This window comes from Akebia trifoliata, chromosome 12 (assembly GCF_017979445.1).
Source record: "Akebia trifoliata isolate Shusen 1 chromosome 12, ASM1797944v1, whole genome shotgun sequence".
Lineage (NCBI taxonomy): Eukaryota > Viridiplantae > Streptophyta > Magnoliopsida > Ranunculales > Lardizabalaceae > Akebia > Akebia trifoliata.
This window is the reverse complement of record NC_141386.1, coordinates 29,242,840-29,261,820: the sequence shown is the minus strand read 5'-3', so window position 1 is coordinate 29,261,820 and position 18,981 is coordinate 29,242,840. Positions and strand designations below refer to the sequence as shown.

At 33.1% G+C, this 18,981-nt stretch overlaps 1 protein-coding gene across 1 annotated transcript; it reads left to right on the top strand.

The window, feature by feature from the left end:
• Window positions 1–7,129: 7,129 nt before the first annotated feature.
• On the top strand, window positions 7,130–18,562 carry LOC147389342 (lipid droplet phospholipase 1-like). Its single transcript, XM_086417983.1, has 10 exons — window positions 7,130–7,569; window positions 7,774–7,841; window positions 9,117–9,187; window positions 9,353–9,592; window positions 11,432–11,595; window positions 11,728–11,783; window positions 11,880–11,932; window positions 12,025–12,145; window positions 15,959–16,056; window positions 18,035–18,562. The coding sequence occupies exons 1-10, from the start codon at window positions 7,439–7,441 to the stop codon at window positions 18,104–18,106; spliced, it is 1,074 nt and encodes a 357-aa protein (XP_086274109.1). The 5' UTR covers window positions 7,130–7,438; the 3' UTR covers window positions 18,107–18,562.
• Window positions 18,563–18,981: the final 419 nt, after the last annotated feature.

Genomic DNA, 18,981 nt, shown 5'->3' with positions numbered 1-18,981 from the left:
CATACAATCAAATTTTAAAATTTAATCCATTACAATAAATAATGATAGCAGTGCCGGCTAACTTAGTTGCAAAGTCTTTGGTTGATGATTCTTGGGACCTGGGTTCAAATCCCGCCGGCATTGAGTTTCTGAACTTGTTAAAAACATGTTTATTGATTAAAAAAAAATGATATATCTTAGAAAAATCAAAATAATTTGAATTTGAATAATTGAAAGTCTCTACAATAAAATAATTATTTTATATTTATTACAAAAATACATCAGAATGTTTTTTTTTTCAATAACTTCATTTTTATAATACTTTGATACGACAAAACTATTATAAATCAACTCATCTCAAAGAATTTCTTTTTTAGTATTTGCATATATTACTATTTTGTATTTGAAGTTATTAACAAAGATTACAAAAAAATCTTGTTTAGATAGTTGAAAATAAAGAAAAAAGTAAAGTATAAATAAAAGAATAGAGAGTTAAGAGGAAGAGATGCATTATTTTAAATGCATACGCGTTAATGGCGAATGCCTATTATAAGTACCTCATGGTTTGAGGCATAAGCCTCGAATTGCTTTTATGATTTAACCTAATGCCTTAGAATGTTTTTAATGAGCCTCATTCTAATGCATGCCTTGAAGCGTGTAAGGCTCACACGTCTCTAAAAACATTGCACAAATGTACAATGGAGTGGGGTTTGGAGGGATGGGGAAAATTCAATGTGTGGTGGATTGATCAACGTCGTTGATAAAAGTTGTAAGGGTTCAATCTTGATATATAGTGATTTTCTAATGATTTCCGATTTGAGCTATTAGATGAGATGGGTCAAAGATTGGCTATTCGTTGACAATATTATTTTGTTCCTTACTAATAATTAGGTATGTCACATTCCACCCTTCTTGAAAACATCCTTGCCCTTAATGTTAAACCCACTAGCATCCCAAATTGTATTTGAGATAAATGTGTTTATTGGAACTAGTGTTCTATAGAACAAGTGTCTTTTGTAGTTGATGATGACCTTCTCGCACAAAGACTAGTCAACAATATCATATTCTCAATTCCACTTCTCTCTCTCTCTCTCTCTCTCTCTCTCTCTCTAATGGGATATCCCTGTAGACAAGGGATGGACCTGTATTTGGGCTTTGCCCAGTCCATAGACCATGGTCTTGTCCAAGTATTAGTCCCGAGGCACATGCAATGCTTGCACAACACATGCACCAAGTAAGGGTGTGCTCGAGGAATTAATGCTTATACTGAGTATCTAACTCACGACTATGGGCATTAATCGCTTATCGGTCCAAAATTGCTATTGAGCCAACTGTCTGAGGGGTTTCTCGATGATGATTGACTTGATTACATGAACCTTAAATTCGATCGAAAACACAAAACCAATTGCATCTTACCTTGTGTTTTCAATGTGCTCAGTGACATTGGAATTTTATCTCCTATACTTTTCGGGACAATGATTGTGGGGATTGATTTCTATTATGGGATCATCTTTTTTGAGAAATTACTGTCTCTAAAAGATCATGGTAAGATTTAAGTATTTTGTTTTGATAAAAAACTTTTTCCCCTTCATTTTCGTCGTGTTCGAATGTGATGCATGGTTTTTAAATTCGTTTTGATGTCTTGTCTCCTCCATGAACGAGACCAAGTTGTCTCGGATGAGTTTTCTGATACATTTGAGTCGTCTCGTTCAACAATGAGACAATTGAACCATGGTTTTAAATCTTGTCTAATATGTTTGACTTGTTTGTCTATCTTGTAGGTGGACGATATTGAGACGTATCGGATGAATCGGCTCGGTCAAGATTTAAAACCATTATTTGATGTACAATGCTGATCTCATTGTGATACCAATTATAACATTTCTTTAGGATTATTACAACAATTAAAAAAAAAAAGAGAAAAAAAAAAGAAATAGAAAAGAAGACGTTTAATTCAAGGTAGTCGAACCTCCTAAACCAATTCAAGACGGTTGATCTCTTAAATCCCAAAGCTTCAATTAACTTTTCTCAATCCTTTTCAAATCGAAATACATAAAATATTTATTGAAATATTCTCTAATCAACTGATTTCTGTCCTCCCCATATCCCAATTTATAAATGACCTCGACACCAAATATATATATATAAGGGGAGCGTTCAAGCAACATAAGTAAAAATATATGTAAAAAGAATCATTTTTCAAAATATTTAGAAAATTCAGATTGAGCTGATTTTTTGTGAGGATGATCTTTATGATGAGAAAATCATCCTCACAAAAAATCACCCCAATTTGAATCTTCCAACCCCATCAAAAGTGATTTAGAATGTGGACTGTCAATTTTTTTTATCAATAATTTGTAAACCACTTTTAATAGATTTGGAAGTTTCATATTGAACTGATTTTTTGTGAGTATGATCTTCTCATCATATATATATATATATATATATATATATATATAATATATATATATTAAATAGCAGGGCTGAAGTGCTAAAGGTTGTAGAATTGTTCATTTAAAACAAATTAGGGGAACTTTATTAAAAGAGGGTTAAATATCTTAATTTTTACAAATTTTTTTTTTTCAAAAAAATTACTAAAAACAAATTAAATTACAGGACAATCTAGCGTTTTTAATGTGTTAAAATACATTACTTTACTAAAATGCCATCCAAATTATTAAAACACTAGACTATCCAACGTTTTAGTAGCTTGCTTTAACATCCCAATAATTTTATTTTGTTAATCGAGTACTCCTATAGATAGGGGACCGTAGACCATCGAGAACTAGCCCCGGGGCATGAATAAAGTCCCCACATCACACACGCCAGGTAAGTGAGGGTTTACCCTCACAGGTGGCCCCTGAGGAATTAATGCTCGTATTGGGTATCAAACTCATGACCTATGGGCATTAACTGTTTATCGGTCCAAAATTTTCATTGAGCACACCCCAGCAATTTAGCATCCATGTAAAACATTGGACAATCCAACGAGTTACTAAAAAGTCGAACTCTCCAATGACTTAATTTGTTTTTTTGGTAATTTTTGAAAAAAATAGATTCTTTTTTTCGTAAATATTTAACTCTTTTTTGGTTTTTTCCCAAAATAAAAATAAATAAATAATAGCAGGGCTTTAGTGCTAAAGGTTCTACTGTTCATCGAATTTGTAAGGTGTGTACTTAGACAGCACATCTTGTCTTAGGTCCACCATACTTACAAACTGTCTCATTAATTTTCTTGGCCAATGGCCATTAATGGTGGTCGATATATTTGCCGAAGAAAAACGACTTAGAGATGGGACAATGTGAGAAGAAATTCCATTTAGATTAGTCCATGGTGTGGGACAATATATGATTGAAGGGTGAGGCATTGGGAGCAACTTGAAACATAGTTTTAAAACTCATTGAGTCGACTCAAAATTTGGATCAATCAACCCAATTCAATTGGATTTTGAGGTGATCAAATCCGAAAACTCGATGGAACCAACATACGGGGTAAACGTGAAAAACCATTGAATTAATTTCTCAAATCAGTTGAATAAGCACGAAAATATGACGAGTCAAGTCAGAAACTCAACCGAGTTATTTGACTTATGTAATATATTTGTGTTAGATAAAAGTAAATATTATTATTTATTTTTAAAAATAAAAAAAATATTTTAAAGTATATATAAATTTAATATATTTTTGTAAATGTTAGATTAACATTTTGGGATTGATATAAAATGATACAAAATCATTATTTAAAAAAAAAATATGCATATAGTTTTCAAGTTATGTGAAAATTATTTTGAACTTTGACACAATATGAGGCGTATTTGATATCCCTCACTTTGCATATGGTTTGATAATCTGTCAAATTGGAGTGTACGCTCGATTCCAATAAAACGTATGTAAAATATATGAATTTGTATATATTTTGTAAATCGATCAAATTTTAGGATTATCTGGATGAAACAACTGGTTTCTTAGAGCACCATATCACGCCAGAATCCTCAATACATGCTAATACTCCAAAAACCACACGTACTAGGTTAGTCGGGATTAGGACTGTCAACGAATGCTTATTATTTCGGATATAACAATATCCGAATTCAAAATTTTTATTTGATATCTGAATTCAAAATTAAATCCGACAGATATTCTAAAACTCTATCCGAATTTGAATCCGATTATCCTATCGGATATCATATAATATCCGATTAGAATTTGAATAATTTGTATATAAAAAAACATAGTTTTTCCTTGTCAAACTGATTTTTCAATATTAAAAAAAAAAATTAATATATGATATAATATTTATATAATAAATAAATAAATAAATAATATATATTATATTATTTATATAGAAAATTAATCAAATAAAGTAATATATATTATATATTATTTCAAATTGTATATTATCGGATTCGAAATGTTATATCCAATAAGTATTCGAACATATAAAACTATCTGAATTCGAATCCGATAATCAAAATTTTCGAATACGAATCAGATTCGAATTTTCAACCATCCATTGACACCCTTAATTGGGATAAATTCTTGTGGGTGTCTAACAAGAGGTTTGAACTCAAGACCTCTTTTGATCCAATTCGTTTTGTTATTAGGTCAGATTTGAATCTTAATATTGAGATCCAATAAAAAATCCAATCCGACAATGATCTAATCCAATTCTTATCATATCAATTCCGAATTTTATCTTATCCTTAATGGATTGGTCCCACATTGGACCCTACCATTAATAGTCCTAAAACCAAATGCACTTCAAATTTTATTTCTCAACTCCAACATTGATGGTGCAACCCAGTCATACTTTTAGTACTTTTTCTGTTGGTGGTGTGACAAGTAATTAACAACCATTTGAACTGCACAAAAAACATGGAAAAATTACTTCAAGGACCATGGCGGAGGGATTTATTTGTAAATAATCCTTAAGTTTTGAGGGTTAGTTTGATAATTTATTTAGTAAAATTTTCTTTTCTTAGTGGTCTCTCATTATTGGCGAGCTCACCGCTTTTCTTTTCTCAGTGGTCAAACAATTTTATTGCTGAGTTCACGACTTTTTATTTAGAGAGATTCTATTGCCCACACCAACTTTTGCTAATGACACCCAATTCATATATAAATCACCAAAGAATTTGCACACATCTAAAAGTTAGTGTGGTAATAAATTCTCTTTTTTCATTTATTATCCAGTTTGACATTTTTTAAAGTTGAATTTGATAATTTTAAAAAAATGTCAAACTTGACAAAAAAAAGTGGTGAACTCGATGTTGGTAAAACACACCCATTTTTGTTTTTCGAGTTTTTTCGACTAAAATACATGAACAATTCGACTAAAAACTTCAGATAAAGACTTGTCTAGATGATTTCAAATCAAAAGTACCATCCTTGATCAATTTTCATCCAAAAAAGAATAAAAATTGAAAAAATCTTAATCTTTTACATATATCTTCAAAAAGTTTGAAAAAACTTGAAAATGATTTTTTCTTCCTTCTTAAATTTTTTCTGACAGATTGGAATCTTCAAAATTTGATTGGGATGCTAAAAATTTAATTTTTAGGACGAAAATGGTGAGATTGAACAATTAAGACATTCAATCGTGAGAAATGTGGAAATGGGTTCAGGGATTGATTAGATAAGAAAATTTTACTAAATGAATTATTAAGAGAAGTCCTAAAACTTGGAGGCTAATTAATAAAAAATCCCTCCACCAAGTTCTCTTAAGTAATTTTTCCTAAAGACATATATTTCAAATTTTTTATAAGGAAAATGTTGAAGTGACTATGCACAACACTGTATTACACGCTACGCTGATAAAGATGTGTGTACAAAATCATATATGTTTTTCAGAAAATACTGGAATGACAAAAGATATTTATTGCGATTCTCACAAGTCTGATGTGGGATGTGCACATAACCATAAATGTGTTTCTTTGTGATACTAGTAAAAATCATCTACGGTTATGTATGCATGTCTACATCAAAATTGTGAGAATCACAGTAAATCCCATGTCACCCCAGCATGACTCATGTTTTTCTTTGAAATATGAGTGAAAAGTATTTTTATGGTTTCACACGCACATCCATGTCAACGCGGTGTGTAAGGGTAGCGTCCAACGCAATCACTCCAACACGACTCTTTTTTATAATTATGACTCTATCTTCATTCAATTTAGATATTTATGATTGCTATCCATTTTGGTATTTACAATTATAGTCTTTTACTTTTTTTAATAATTACAATTATATTCTTTAATAATTAAGTTTTAATTTTTATTATATATTTTTAAATTTTATATAAATTAATTTTTAAATAGAACTCACCAAAATAGTTTAGAGTTGGCGTTGGAAGTCCCAAAAAATTATTTTTAACAGTCAATAAATTTCTATATATAATATATATGATATAATACTTTTTAAACATAAGTATTAAACAATAATTTATCAAAGGGAACTACTCTTTGCACTCCCAATATTTCTAAAAATACCCTCACTTAATAAAATGACACCCATGTCCCTCCCCAATCCCTCATTTTCTCAAATCCATATCTCCCTCATCTTCTTATTCACCACCACCACCACATATGGTTTTAAATCTATTTCAAGACCAAGACGACTTGTTTGAGTTGTCTTGATATCATCCACCAACAATATGAGTTGACAAGTCGTCTCAAAGATATTATTTATCTTAATTCTAAGGTTTTTTTTAAAATCTCGTTTGAGACAACTCAGATAAATCAGATATTTTGTCTGAGATTACTCGATATTGATCATGCACGAGACGAGATGTCAAAACAAGTTTTAATACCACATGAGAAAGCACTAAAAGAGAGAAGTAGCAAGAAAGAAGAAATAAAAGAATATGAGAGAGAGAGAGAGGGGATGGATGCAGCAGTGGTGTTGGGGGAGAGAGAGAGGAGGTGATTTGAGTAAATGGGGGATATAAATGTCATTTTATTTTAATTTGGGTGTACTTTTAGAAAAGTGGGGACAATTAGTGCTAGTCTTTTAAAAAAATAAAAATAAAAATAAAAATAAAAATAAAAATAAAAATGGACTTCTCAACTTTTATATCCATCACGTTTTCATATTTTCTATCACAGAAGCTGCCAGCGTTACCAATAAAATCCATTAATGAGAAAGCCAACGAACAGATAATAAAAAAGTTATACAAAACCAATTTTCTCTCTACTGTTTACGGCTAAATTTACTTTCTTTACGTTTTCACATTGAGATCTTTCTTTCTTTCTAATACTTATAACTACCACTACTCCCATCACGACCGCATTGCGCCTCACCATTTTCTTTGCCGAGTTTTTTTGACATTTCTGCAAAATTCGCCCAATTTTCTTCTCTCGTGTCCTCTGTGTTTGATCTTCTCTTTGTTTTGCGATTTCGTTGTTGTTGATCGATTGGATCATAAATGCAGAGGAGGTGAGTGTGAGTAAGAACAACGATCATGGATCGCGATCAGGAAGATAACAGTGTTTGTTCGAGATCAGTTAATGGTGGTCAAGATGTTTGGAGTTGTAAGGATTCTGCTTCTGCAGCCGATCATCTAGTTGTTATGGTTAATGGTATCCTTGGGAGGTGAGGTTTAATGATCCCGATGGATTACTTTTGATTTTGTTTGTTTTGGAGGAGAATTTGAGTCTGGTTTAGGTTTTGATGTAGCACATGTTGACACCATTACTTTACATGAATTGGCTGCGGAAATCCACTTTTTATTGAGGTTTCAACTTCACATGGTGAGCTTTGTGTCGGTCGCTGATGTTTATCCTTTTTCTTTTGCAGTTCTAAAGACTGGAAATTCGCAGCCGAGCAATTCGTGAGAACTCTTCCTGATAAAGTGATTGTTCACTGTAAGGAACTTTTTTAATTAAAAAAAAAAAAAAATTTAATGATTTGTATTGTTTTTTTATTTTGTTATTAGAAAATGCAAATTAAAGGGTTCAATTGTTAAAAAAACGATTTTTTTTTTCCTGGGTGTTCTCTTACATTTTCTTAATTTTCATGTTGGGCGCAACATTTTTTTTTTAAAGCTTGCACCCACCACTTATCGTACATAAAGAGATGCGTTGAAGGAAATGGACCGATGATTCAAATAAAATCCATAGACCTTTGGAATGGGTTGGGTGTTGGGGATCTGAGACTTGTTTCCAAGGTTGAACTGCCTTGGAAACTAGTTTACTTGAGAAACTGAGTGAAAGAGCTCTGAGTTTGTAACCAAGTATTGGTGTCAACATGTGCTACATGCCATCTGTTAACATAGGCAAGGTTTAAAATCTCATCTCGAGGCAATGTTTCGGTCAGGATAAAAATCAGGACTATCTCGACTGAATATTCCCAAAACCTTCAATTTTTTGGGTTCAGTGTTTTATTCCAGTTTCTTCCAAAACTTGAATGTTCCACTAAAATATTTTAAAACAGAACAAAACTTAGAACCATGAACATAGGTGTGTAAGGGTTACATTTGTGAAATGGATTCGATTAAGTTATTCTGTTGATTAATTTCATATAGGGTTTGGTCCAGGGTCTTTCAATGTCATCTAAGGTGTGTTTCTTTCTTCTTTGGTACTGTGACCCTCGATGATAACATGCTTACATTGGATTTGATTAGAAGGAATATTTTGGTTAGCATGTCTTTCATGCGAAAGAAATTGGGGAGAGGCTAGATTAGTTCGCAAATTATGTTTTGCCAACTGTTTAGCAGCTTTCTTGTATCAATTGGGTCATGTGCTGGTCAGGTGGAACTTAGCTTGGGTTGGTCGATATGATGGTTGACAAGATCAAACGTTGCTTTTCTGCTCATTTTCTTTTCTTAAAAATTTTAAAAGGAATTTTTTGCTAATTTTCTCCGTAGTTGGAATCTTATAATTCATGGCTTCTTTAAGACATATTTTAAAGCGGGAGCTTTGTATGGGTTTAATTTTGTTTCTAGTGAGATTTTTTTCTTCTTTTTGATATAGTTTCCATCCTTATGATTAAAGAAAAGTTTTCTAGATTACATTTTCTCTCCCGAGGATGTTTCTGTTATTTATCTGTGGAGGCATGGAATTACAGAATCATTGCATCCATAATGCATGTTTGACTAAAATTTGTTTTCCTATGACCTGGGTTGTTTACGTGTTTTGCAGGTAGTGTTTGCAATGTGGCGAAGCTGACATTAGATGGCGTGGATGTTATGGGAGAGCGATTAGCTGAGGAGGTTGGTTTGAGTTAAGATTGTTGACTAATTATATTACTGTGAGACTAGATCTCTTCAAACTAAGTGCCGAATGTTCTTGCAAGTTGCAATAGTCAGTGATTTTGTCAAAGCAAGGTGCATCTGCCTCACAATTTTCTATTATTTGACAAAACATATAAATTATAGGTGAAAGAAGTGATTAAGCGAATGCCAGTAGTTCGGAAGATTTCTTTCGTGTCACATTCTGTGGGAGGACTAGTGGCTAGATATGTGATAGGGAGGCTGTATAGACCAAGAAAAGAAAATTCAGAGGATGCTTCAACTGATGTATGCAATGAAGATTCAAAAGGAACAATATGTGGACTGGAGCCAATGAATTTTATTACAGTTGCTACACCTCATCTTGGTTCAAGAGGCAAAAAACAGGTATTCTTTCTCGCTTTCCACCTATGAATAAATTTTTTTAATTTTGTTAGCATTCTATGGCTTAATTTACTGTTGATTGGCTGAAGATTAATAATTTGAAAATGTAGAAATGAATATACTAATTCCTATAGCCACGATGTAATCATAAGCGTGAAAGCTTCTTTCTTTTGTCCAAAGGGTTCCAAGATTTTAGGGGTCTTTTCTTTGAGGACTTCATGTGAATGATCTAGGTGGAGAAAGTGCACTAACTTGTCTGCACACATACTTGATTAGCACTCTTGTTTTTACAAGTCTTTGTGCTTTTTTCTTTTCTTTAAGTACAGGTTTTATTAATAAACAAAGAGAAGTATAAGAGAATCAAGGTGGTTGAGGAGGCAAATAAAAAAGCTACGAATGAGAAAAGTAACAAATTAAAAAGCTTCCCTACTGCATCTACCATAAAATCCCATCTAAAAGCAAAATCCACTAAGAAAAAACCCTTAACATTCCTGGAACAGCTGGGACGATTGAAATATGGGTGCTTTTATATTAAGAATGATTACATGGACCTCATTTATCTTGCTTCTGAAGACTCCTATTTCTTTCAATCCACTAGATCCGTAAAGTCTCAAGGGAAAGAAGCCTCCAAATGGGCCTTCCTCCGGAAGAGAAAGCTTCGGTGTTCAAACTCCTAAAAGGTCAAGAATAGATTGAGAAAGTATCCAATATATTCTAGATTGCATGCCACAAAAATCAACAGTGGTTCTTTGTTGATGGATCAATTAATTGATGGTAAGGATTTTATCTAAATATGCATTCCAAGCAAAAAAGGCAATTAACGAAGGGATGTTTGCTTGCCAAACTTAGTTTGCCAAAAAACAGATCTGGAGGCCTTATGCTAAATGGAAGGATCTAATGGTAAACGTACCATTCCAGCTTTCCATCCAAATGCATTTGTCTTCCACCAAGGAAGAAAAGTAGCAACCATATATATTGGACAGTGTACAGGCAACCAAATTGATCTCTAAATAGTCATATTCCTGTGGAAACTACGATTCCATTAGAAGTCCTCTCAATTGGAAATCTTTTGCATAGGTTGGTCTCACAATCTGAAATGAAGAAAAGCAATGGTATTGGTTATAAAACTTCTCCATGTCCATCTTACGAACAATACCTAGGATATTGCTATGTTTTTTAGAGTCAATACATTCATCAGCAATAAGGATACCATTTGTAATCCCCCATGCTCCCCCACACCCACCCACCCTTGAAAGGCCCCTTGCTTTTGAGAGGTATAGGCTATAAGATCAGATTTTTCTAGAAGCTTAAGTTTTGGCTATGATATGATAGACACTTCCCACAAAACTAATAGGCCTATGGCTGGTGATATTTATCACTAATTGATATTTTGAGATTCTATAAAGGTATTGTTAAAACAACAGTCAAGAATCAAGATATTCATACTCTTGGAACCACACCTCATCCTAGCATTTCTTAGAGAAAGTATGTTGAAATCATCAGAACTAGGAAGTTTATCCCCTGCAAGCACTTTAATCAGAGACTACTTCCTCTCTCCTGTGGGTCTTAAGCTAATCCCTCTCGAGATCTAAGATTCTGTAGATGGGAATATCACTTTAAGCCTGGCAGAGACTATTACACCATAGATGTATCAGACTTGAGGCGTTAGAGAAGGGGACACAACTAGATTGTGTGTTCTACAATAGTTAGAAAGTTCTCTTTTGTAGAGTATATTAAGACTCCTATGAAAGTTTTTTTGGTTATCATTTCTGTTTAATATTATAATCGCCCCACTTTGGGTTATGTTGCTCTTGCTCTATGGAAAAGGTTCTTCATTTGCAGGTTCCGTTTCTTTTTGGAGTTACTGCTTTAGAGAAAGCCGCGATTCTTGTCATTCACTGGATATTTAGGAGAACTGGCCGACATCTTTTTCTTACTGATGCTGAGGAAGGGGAGCGACCATTACTGCGGCGCATGCTGGATGATTACAATGGCCTCTATTTCATGTATGATTAATTATAGTTCTTTCACTCCTTTGCCTCTTCTAAATTTTTTGGTAGGTCAGTGACTGCTTTAAGATGACTTCCTCTCCAGTTAACTGGAAATTTTGATCATGACGCTCAATATTACTAATGCAGGTCTGCCTTACGTGCATTCAAACGCCGTGTGACTTACTCAAATGTTGCTTTTGATCGTATCCTGTTTCCTCCAATATCATTCTTGGTTATGCATGCTTTTTCAATAATTCTGATATTAGTATTCTTATTTTCCATGACCAAATATTACTAAGATATTGTTGGCTGGAGAACATCGTCAATTAGACGGCATAGTGAACTTCCCAAGGTTATATCAACTTGCATATGCTTTAACTATTTTTTTTTTTTTTTGGTTTAAATTCTAGTGGCAATATCATAACTAGCATTCTTGATTACTAGTGGGGGGATCCTCTTAGTGAGAAATATCCACATGTTGTATACGAAGAATGGTGCAAGGAAAATGATGGTGAGCAGTGTGCATCCGTTTCAGTGGATGATGAAGACTCTGCTATGCTAGAAGGTTTGTAAGTTTGTTGTTTAATTGGAGCAAGTCTGGAAAATCACAGTTAGTTTTCTGTTGCTATTTGATTACTGCCTTCCATTCCTGTTTTCATGTTTACATATTTAGGTTATGGGTGTCTTATCTTATTAATTCATGTCTACTTTTGTTGATAATATACTTTGCCTTTATTTTATTTTTCATTTTTCAATTCCCTTCTCTAGCGTGTTCTAAACATCTACTGATCCATTGTGGGGAAATCTTTTAATGCTTATGATGTTCCATTAATTGTCTATGAATTGTTCTTCTTAATTCATGTGGGTCTATGGAATATAGTTGTGGAGTTATAGCTATCACATCAAAACATCAGAAGCACAACTGCATCCTCAGCAGTGTGGGTGTTATGTGTGCTTCATGTGAAAGGAAAGTCTTTTGCAACTAAATAAGGATATTAATGGAATAAATGTTGTAAAATTGGTTTCTATTAGAATTACTTTGGTCAACAATTTGATCCATCTTGAGAGTTGATTCTAATTAGATTTTGAGAAGACTTAGCATCATCGTCATCAAAGCCTTATCCCAAAAAATTGTAGTCAGCCGTATGAATCCTATTCTGCCATCCAATTGCATTTAAATTCATGTCTTTCATTAATATAGGAATCCTCAAATCTACTCACTATTGCAATCCGCGCCCTTTATGGGTTTTCCTCTTTACTTTTTTTTTTTTTTTGAAAAGTATAATATATTGATAAAGAGGGAAAACAAAATACAAGGAGGCCGAGAAAGCCTCCACAAGAGTAACAAAGAAAAACTACAGCATCACTAATCACATAAAGAGTGCCAGCTAAAAACGAAATCATCAAAAGTTGTCCCCGTGAACTGTATGTTCTGTTTTGACCAAATGTATAAGAGATCCTCTTTACTTTTTTAGAACCTTCAATTTGCATATTCATTCTAACTAGGACTATTATTGGTTTTTGTTGCGCATGAAACCATCTCAATCAACTTTCCTTTTTCTTTGATTGATATCAAACAACTTTTCCTTAGTTTTTCACCTGCTGGAGTTTCATTTCTATGAACTCATCCCTTTCTAATTTTTATGTTTCTTAGAATTTTCACTCATTTATCTCAACATCCTCATACCTGCTACACTCAATGTGTGAACTGGTGGTATTGCTATCTTATAATTTTTATTTTTTTTAATATGATTAGGATTTATTGATCACATGGCATTTCAAAATCACACATCCGCTTTAACCGTCCATCTCTAATTTTATGGGCATCACTTTTTTATCGGACTCTCTCTACATGTTTTTCACCAGAGTTTCACTCCATATACTTTGTCATGGTCCACTTAAAACTTAGTCTAAATCCCTTGGATTCCAAAGTAGCTTTCCCAAGTTCCAGTTTTATTTTGACTCCCTCTTTAGTCCCATCAACTAGCACTACAGTATATGTAAATAACATACACCAAAGGACCAGCTCTTCATCTGTAACTAGAGTAAATAAATATTGACCCCACAACGATCCCTGATGTTGTAATTGGGAACTCATGTCTTATCACAATTTGTTTTCACACTAGCCGCAATTGGTCATTCATGTATTTAATTGTGCCAATGTATTCATTTTGGATTATTTTATTTCCCAATACCCTCCAAATTTACTCCATGGGTAATTTAGCTAATGTTTTCTAAGTAAATGAAATCATGTGGAGATCTTTCATCTTCTTTTTGAACTTCTCCATCATTTTTACTATATGGAATGAATGCCTTGATGGTTTACTTCCTGGCATAAAACCAAATCAAATTTTCAATATCTTTGCTTTTGTTTAATCTTTTTTTCACCACTCTTTCATAAATTTCATTTCCTGACTCGTAAGTTTTATGGCCCAATAGTTTGTGCAGATGACAGTTGCCAGCAAGGTTTAATATCTCGTATTATTATATTGTTTTGGTTTTTTTGAAAGCCAAACTGGGACCAAAACAAAGTGAATGATCTAAGACTCATTTACTTTAAATCTTATTATTAAATTCCAACATATTTCTATTGCCACACGGCTCCAACACGGAATTTAACCAATAAGTTCCTTTTGTATATATTTATATGGATATCACTTTTCATTTCACGAAATATTTGGATGAATAGTAAATTTTGATTGAAATTATTGAATTTTCATGTGTAAAAATGCTAGAGTTTGGTGGAAATATTTCGATGGTTAATAAAATTCAACTGAAATATTCTTTCATGAAAAGATAACTCTAAAATTACATTCACAATTTATAAAAATATCAAAAAAATTAAATTGCTTGTATAAAAGACTTGTAAATTACTCATAATATTTATTCCTTAGAAGAGACAAAATATTATTTGTTTGATATTTGTGTCTTATCCTATTTTGATTATTATAAGCAGATTAGCACATTCATATTAGTACACACATACAATTGTCTATATTTTAATTAAGGGTTATTTAATTAATAATTTGTTCATAAGTATTTTATAAGTACAATATAATAATAATATAGTACTAACAGTTTGTTGATTTAATCAAGTGTTTTAACGTGGAGTTATATGTAGTTAGTATGAACGCTATCGTTCTCATTTCTACTTAGAATTTCACTGTTTTTTATTATCAAGCATGCAAATACCAAAACCAACATATACCGGAACACTATTGATTTCATTTCCACACTCCATATGGTTGTTTACAGTATTTTGGTTACCAAAGAGTGTTTTCATGTCAGTTTTATCATTTCCAACAGTTTCAATGAAAAAATTTCATCATTTTTATTAAAATTGTATTTATTTCCACATTGGTCAAAATATCTTTGCTTAATATTTTCCATTTCCAAACTATAGCCAAAATAGACACCAAAACTGAAATTTAATGCCTCTTTAAATAATTAAATTTAGTTTTCTATTTATAGGAAATAGAGAACTTGTTTTTATCATACTTTTTTTAAAACATTTTGAAATAGGCACCTCAAGTCATTGCATTTGATGCATATATAATGTTGTGAAAGTATTTTCATTTAATGAAATGGATCTTAGAAGTTATAAAATGTATGTTATGGTTAAATTAGTTTTGGTACATTACATTTGATATGTTCCGGGAGACTGTAGTTGGGGCATTCAAATTTTAGCAAAAGATTTCTAATTTACATGCTGATATGTTTTGTGGAACATACAGAGAAAAAATTTCAAAATATTGGGATACATTTGGAATTTCACACGGACTCGATGTAAAAAAAAAGAGAATATTTCAGCCAAAACATTCAGGAATGGAATGAAAATTTTAACCATGGTTTCCATGTGGCTTCTACTACTGCATCTGATGCAAATGGTCAAACTGCTGAATTAGTCCTAACTTTGCAAGACAAAGGCAAAGCCTGTGATTAGTTGATATTACCTAAATTACAGTATTGGTTTGCGTTATCTCAATTTTGTAGGATGAGATGCATGCACCCCTCACAGTTCGGAGAAGGAGAGAGAATGAATCAAGAACTTAATTTCCCGATCACAAATGTTTTCATCATTTATAGGCATAACTTTGTGCATGGGTGAAAGTTTAGGCTTAAGTTGATTCCTCACTTCGGATATTTAGTTGTAATCATTTTTTATTTTGTTTATTGAATTAACAGTGTTCCATTCTCACTAAAATTCTTCTTGATAATTGCATGATAAGTTAGCTAGCATAGTAAGGTAATTTGCATGGAAATTGTGTATTCTTAATGCATTTTGGTCTTTGCTTGATGCGGTTGTCAATGAAGTACTTTCTATGAAGGAGATCCATTGAAGTGGCTTTTAAGTTTTGTCATTTGGACTCTCATGCAGAGGAGCTGCTGATAGGTCTCTCCCGTGTGTCCTGGGAAAAAGTAGATGTCAGTTTTCAGAGTAGCAGACAGAGGTTCGCTGCTCACAGTGTCATTCAGGTCTCTCTCTCTCTCTCTCTCTCTCTCTCTATATATATATATATATATATATATATTTTCTGTGCTAAATATCATTTCTTGTATTAATGTTTTTACTAAATGTGACACAACTTCTAATATTGCAAACTTCTTACAATAACACTAGTTATAATACACTATTTACCCATTTTTTCGTGATGGGACTACCAAGCGAATTGTTAGGAATTAACAAAATAACTAATTGTACCCAATAAAATGAGAGAATTTTAGTATAGAACCATCTTTGCAGTTTCTGGTATTAATCTCGAATCTTGTGGATATAGGTATGCTGGGCATAATGGTGAATCCAGGTGTTACCATAATCCTCTAAATTTGTGTCAGTCTCCAGAATACCGTCTTATCTGGGTCCCTACATTTTACTAATCGCCTCCAAAACATTTGATTTGTTGGATTCAATGGAAGCAAGTATGTAGACAACTAGTCTGCACCAGATTTTGCCAGACAGTGATACCAATCCATGCAACGTTTGTGTCTGCTTCAACAACTTTTTTGAAAATGGAGTGTTCTTGTTTCACACACCCACATAGTTACCCTTTCTAGCACCTTGGGTTTCAGCCTATATATGACTTTCTTTCGCCATGGTTTCTTATCTGAAGAGTCTAGATGTGGGCTACATTGAGCTGGACACAGCCTGAGAATAAGGAACTTAAATTTTTGATGGTCCAAGAGTGGTTTTGTGAAACTTACCACAAAAATAAGAGTGATGTAGGAGTTTACAACTGATCATGCACCATTTTATACTCTGGATGAAATCCTAATGTTACACTGCTCTTCAGACCTGCCATTGTCTGAAATTTGAACCTGTCTTGGATGATCTTAGCTGTCCAAATAACAAACTTGCCCCTGCTAATTTTTGATAGTCTTCCATATATATATATATATATATATATATATTTATTTATTTATCAATCAGACGGAGAACCCAATAATTTGATGTCTGTAACTGTTGACTAGAAGCCCATTGGTACGACATTGACAATTCCTTCGACCATCAAATGTGGATATTCATTGGATGGTTATAATCATTCCACACTAATTCTGGTGTGCGGTCAAAGGGGTTTCCCAGCATTCAGTTGGCCTTGATGGATGTACGTACAGTTTTTCCAAAACAAAATGTGAAACTCAGATGTCTTGTGTAGACTGGAGTTGCCTAACTCATGTACAAAAACAAGTGAATACTACAATATGGAACATTAGCATTGTTTAATTCCTTGTATTTGGTAGTGCCACTTGCCAAAGTGGTGTCAGGAAGAAGTTTTGACAAGAGTGTTTTTGTTCAGATTCCTACCATATCATATATTTCTTTGTGTTTTCATATTTTGCATATAGCCCCGTTTAACTAAGTTTCTTGCTTATCTCTTTAATTACATCTACATTTGGCTCTAAAAAAGACACTAAACTCCTTGGATTTCCACATGATGACGCAAGACCATTTCATTCTCGTCTTGGGCAAGAAAAGAGGTTCACATGCACGTGAAATTCAAAGGTTAAAGTTCTCTTTTTCAGTTATTTTGATGTACCATCCACAATAATTCCCATAAGTAGAAAATTGCAAGGAATCTAGAACCTAGGGGAACATGTACAAAACCCCTAGCAATCATTATTGTCAACTAGCCTTATCCAAAAATATTACGGTCCGACAATCTTCATATCTGTTGTTACTACCTTCCTCCATGTCATTTTTGGCAATCTTTTCTTACTACCTCCATCCATGTCAGATCTGTATTTTTCTTCCTAACCTAGTAAGAACAATTGAAATGCTTTTTGATTTTGTTTAATTTGAAGTGGGTATCCTAGTCCTTCTTGTACATCATTTCACTAACTATATTTCAATTGTGAAATATTATGTTTATTTAATAGATGACTGGGTTCTCAGATGTTCCTTGATCTTATTCCAAGGTAGCAATTATCAACTTTTTTTTTTCTAAATACTCTACAGGTGAAAGATCCCTTTATACACTTGGAAGGTGCAGATGTCATACAACACATGATCGATCATTTTCTTACTTGAAAGTGTAACAACTTCTACTGTTGAAGCAATTGTATTCTCCGGGGGTAGGAATCTCATATTATAAACTGTAGTTACCTTTATCTCTCATTAACTCCTGTAGGCCCCCAGTTTCAAGGTCATTTAGTTTCATTGATATCTGAACGTATAGGTCACAGAGAAAGATACTTCTTTTGATATTCATTGTTTCCTCGAATGTACAAGCACACCTTAAATATATTTATAATAGATGCAATTACAATAGGCTGTGTTTATAGGCACCCCACATATTATTAAGGGCACCCACTTATTTTTCAAGGACTAAATTTTATAGTTAAAAAGTTGCTCTCAAATTTTGTGGGGTGCCAAAATCCAAGAATTAAAATTGTATGTGCTTATGTAAAAATGGGCGCCCCAATCAAAATTGTGAGTGCCTATAACACTAGCCTTACAATAAATTCAGATATGTATTTCTATGTTCATCGTTCCTCATTGTTTGATCTCGGTAATCTCAGCTGTTTCTTGATGGATTGATCAAAGTACATATTTCTATTTTGGACTCTCCTTTTGTTCTTTCTGTTTCGCGCCTGACTTCCTAAAATTATGCTTATGCTGTATTTTTGTTGAGGGGTCTTGGGACCCTGTTAGTTTATAGATTACTTGATGACTCGGCTGAACTCATCTCATTGCTTTACTTTCATTGATGGTTCTGGGACCCGTGTTAATTAATGAGAGCTACTATTGCCACACCAACTGTATGCGTTTCTTTGGTGATGTACATAGGAATTGGTGTGGCAATAGCAGTTCTCTAATTTATTGATGCTTGGCGACTCAGGCTGAACTCATCTCAGTTGTGAAAATCAGAGCCTCTCACTCAAACGTGTTATTTCAACATCTTC

Bases quoted from the DNA above. Each gene is read 5' to 3' on its own strand.
- LOC147389342 (XM_086417983.1), top strand. From the start codon at position 7,439: ATGGATCGCGATCAGGAAGATAACAGTGTTTGTTCGAGATCAGTTAAT. The intron at 11,596-11,727 runs GTATGATTAATT...TTACTAATGCAG, and splicing joins TACAATGGCCTCTATTTCAT to GTCTGCCTTACGTGCATTCA. The intron at 11,784-11,879 runs GTATCCTGTTTC...AATATTACTAAG, and splicing joins CTCAAATGTTGCTTTTGATC to ATATTGTTGGCTGGAGAACA.